The sequence below is a fragment of the Sinocyclocheilus anshuiensis genome, unplaced genomic scaffold, assembly GCF_001515605.1.
Source record: "Sinocyclocheilus anshuiensis isolate Anshui unplaced genomic scaffold, SAMN03320099.WGS_v1.1 scaffold9795, whole genome shotgun sequence".
Taxonomy (NCBI): domain Eukaryota; kingdom Metazoa; phylum Chordata; class Actinopteri; order Cypriniformes; family Cyprinidae; genus Sinocyclocheilus; species Sinocyclocheilus anshuiensis.
Window position 1 is genome coordinate 1129 of NW_015540509.1, and position 3080 is coordinate 4208.

At 38.1% G+C, this 3080-nt stretch overlaps 1 protein-coding gene across 1 annotated transcript in view; it reads left to right on the forward strand.

Annotated features, from left to right (window-relative positions):
* Window positions 1–575: 575 nt before the first annotated feature.
* Window positions 576–3080, forward strand: part of LOC107687336 (uncharacterized) — a 4364-nt gene continuing 1859 nt past the window's right edge. Inside the window, exons 1-4 of the mRNA XM_016484617.1 lie at window positions 576–836; window positions 1881–2216; window positions 2321–2647; window positions 3033–3067. Of these exons, the coding sequence (XP_016340103.1) occupies window positions 740–836; window positions 1881–2216; window positions 2321–2647; window positions 3033–3067 (795 nt within the window). The 5' untranslated portion in view covers window positions 576–739. The remainder of the gene's footprint in view (window positions 837–1880; window positions 2217–2320; window positions 2648–3032; window positions 3068–3080) is intronic.

Consider the following 3080-nt stretch of genomic DNA (forward strand, 5'->3'; position numbering starts at 1 on the left):
CAAGTGCTTCTAAGAAGAAAAGTAAGCGTAGAGTCCTGAAGAATGTAACGTTACATTTTAAAAACGAATTGCAAATGTTTATGCAAAGTGTAAACTATTAAATCTGCAATACATGCAATACTGTACCACTAAATAAGAAGTGTTTTTAACTCAGCTAATCGGGCCAATTAGAGACAATTATTAATAATTCTCAGTTTTTATTAAATCATTCTTTCATTTCACTAATCAATCTTTTTTTTTTTTTTCTTCTTTCTTTTTTTTTTTTTTTAACACAAGGGGTCATTAATGATGCTTAAATTTTAACATGTGCAAATTCACACACAACGTATATTTAATTTGGCCAGAATTGCAGGGTGCTTGTCTTGATATCCAGGAAGGTTTGGAGAAAATATGAAATAAGTGTAATGTTATAATTTGCAGGGTGCTTGTCTTGATATCAAGGAAGGTTTGGAGAAAATATGAAATAAGTTTAATGTTATAATAGATTATAAAGGGTTTTATAATTACACACATCTGAAAGGTCATCTAATATTACCCCGCCCCTTTCCTAGCTAGAGTCCGCTCGGTGAATTTTGGCCAATTCCGCCACTGTTAATACGCTATTTTACAAACGGAACAAGGCGAAAAGCCTTTTTTCTCATGCATATTAAACGCCAGAAATATTCATACCTCATCGCTCTCCTTCCATTGGGAGAATCGGGTTACTTTCATTTTACTGCTCGCCGTTAAAGCAACACTTATGAATCAATTCTGCATTCGTTTACTGAGGGGAAAAGTGGTGAAAATGAAGCTTTTCTTTAATGTACTCACAGTGACTTTGTTTTTACTCGACCATGGTGAGATCTTTTTCGTTGCAATCTCTTTTGCGTCGATTTCTGTGGCCTGTAGTAGGCTAGGCCTAAACGCATCTTTGGCGCTGGAGTGATGGTTGGATTGGGCGAAGGCTATTGTTGGGATAATAGTTAGGCTTGAGGCTGAGAACTGAGCCTGACACTCACAGAAATCGATGGTCGGTGAAACACATATTAACAATTAAAAACAACGCTATCGCAGTTCAAACGAGATCAGATCAGTTTAATTTGCGTGAAAATTGTCCTTTGAAATAGGTCACGTGACTGGGTATAAACACGCGACTAACTTCAGTCAAAGTTGACATTTCATATCAGTGCATAAACTGATCAAATGTAGCTTGAATGTAATGTGAGTGCTTTGGTTAAAAGCTTCTGCCAAATTCATAAAATGTAGGCCTAAATGTTGCCTACACACGTTATTTACGTGGCAGATTAAGCACTAAAATATATTTATAAAATGTAGACTTTAGTCTTTATACGGTGCAAAATAATTCTCTTAAGTATTTTTTGGGTTCTAGTCATCTATGTAATATTCATTATGATTCTATGAAAATTATTCATTTAATGTTCAAATATATATAGCACGGGTGCCCAAACTCGGTCCTGGAGGGCCGGTGTCCCGCAGAGTTTAGCTCCAACTTGCCTCAACACACCTTGCTTTCAAGTTTCTAGTATGCCTATTAAGAACTTGATTAGCTGGTTCAGGTGTGTTTAATTGAGGTTGGAGCTAAACTCTTCAGGACACCGGCCCTCCAGGACCGAGTTTGGGCACTCCTGATATATAGGGAAAGGGGGTGAAAATATGAATCAGGATGTGGGTTTTGGGTTGTATAACATCATTCATGAGACTCGTGTCTGTTTGTCTGAAGAGTGAATGTGTAAATCAATGATGTTCATCTGCTGTTTGTTTGCGTGCGTGACATTATGAATCCAGACAGATTTCTCTGCTCACAATCTTTATGATCTGTAGACTAATATTTTCACAACACTATTGTATATATATTTTTTTGTTTGTGTTTGTTTCTTCAGGTGTGTCTGGTGTTTATGGAGACAGAGTCTCAGTGTCAGTGATGGAGGGAGATTCAGTCACTCTACACACTGGGGTTCAAACAAACCAACAAGAGGACATTAAATGGTATTTCAGTGGCACTCGCATCGCTCAAATCAGTGGAGAACTCAGTGATATCTGTACAGATGTTCAGTGTAATGTAGGTACTGAGAGATTCAGAGACAGACTGCAGCTGGACAATCAGACTGGATCTCTGACCATCATGAACATCAACACCACACACTCTGGACTCTATAAACTAGTGGTACTCAGCAGCAGCGGTGACAGTGAAATGATCTTCGGTGTTTCCGTCACTGGTGAGTCATTTAATGAGTGTTTAAATGCAGTTTATATATGTTTAAAATACAAGATGTAGACTTAAAATACAAGATCCTCCAGCAGCTGTTGGTTTGTGTTTCAGGTGTTTCTGCTGCTGAACAAGATGAAATGAAGGAGGGAGAATCTGTCACTTTAGATCCTGGTGTAACAAAACACCCAAATGATGTGATGACGTGGTTTTTTAATGACATTCTCATCGCTGAAATCACTGGAGATCAGAGTAAGATCTGTACAGATGATGAGTGTGATGAGAGATTCAGAGGCAAACTGAAGCTGGACAATCAGACTGGATCTCTGACCATCACAAACACCAGAACCACAGACTCTGGACTTTATAAACTACAGATCAACAGCAGTAGCAGCAGCTTCAGTTTTAGGAGGGTCAAGAGTTTCAGTGTTTCTGTCACTGGTGAGTGTAATTTAGTCATTCAGTGTATTTTCTTTTGAGGAATTTTTTCAATATTTTAGATCAACCCACTAAGTGTTGGGTTGTGGACTGTTAAAAAAAAGAAAGTCGATGACACTTTGACTAATGTTATTAACATGCAAAATGCATAATATCAGGCAGTATTCCTGTGAGCGCTGCTGCTTCCAGTTAAGCTCAAAGTGCAGATGCTGTTTGAGCTGCAGTAGCTAAAAACAACTGACGGCACCATTTATCAGTTAAAACAATGTCATACACCTGATGACCAAAGTATAAAGGTGTAATTATCAGTCAGAAGATATTGTTAAGTACTGGATAGACTATCATTCACTCTCTAGTAATAATGACTGCTTCTCTTGATCTGTTCCAGGTCCAGGTCTGTCTTCAGCTGCTGCAGCAGGAATATGTATTGCGGTTG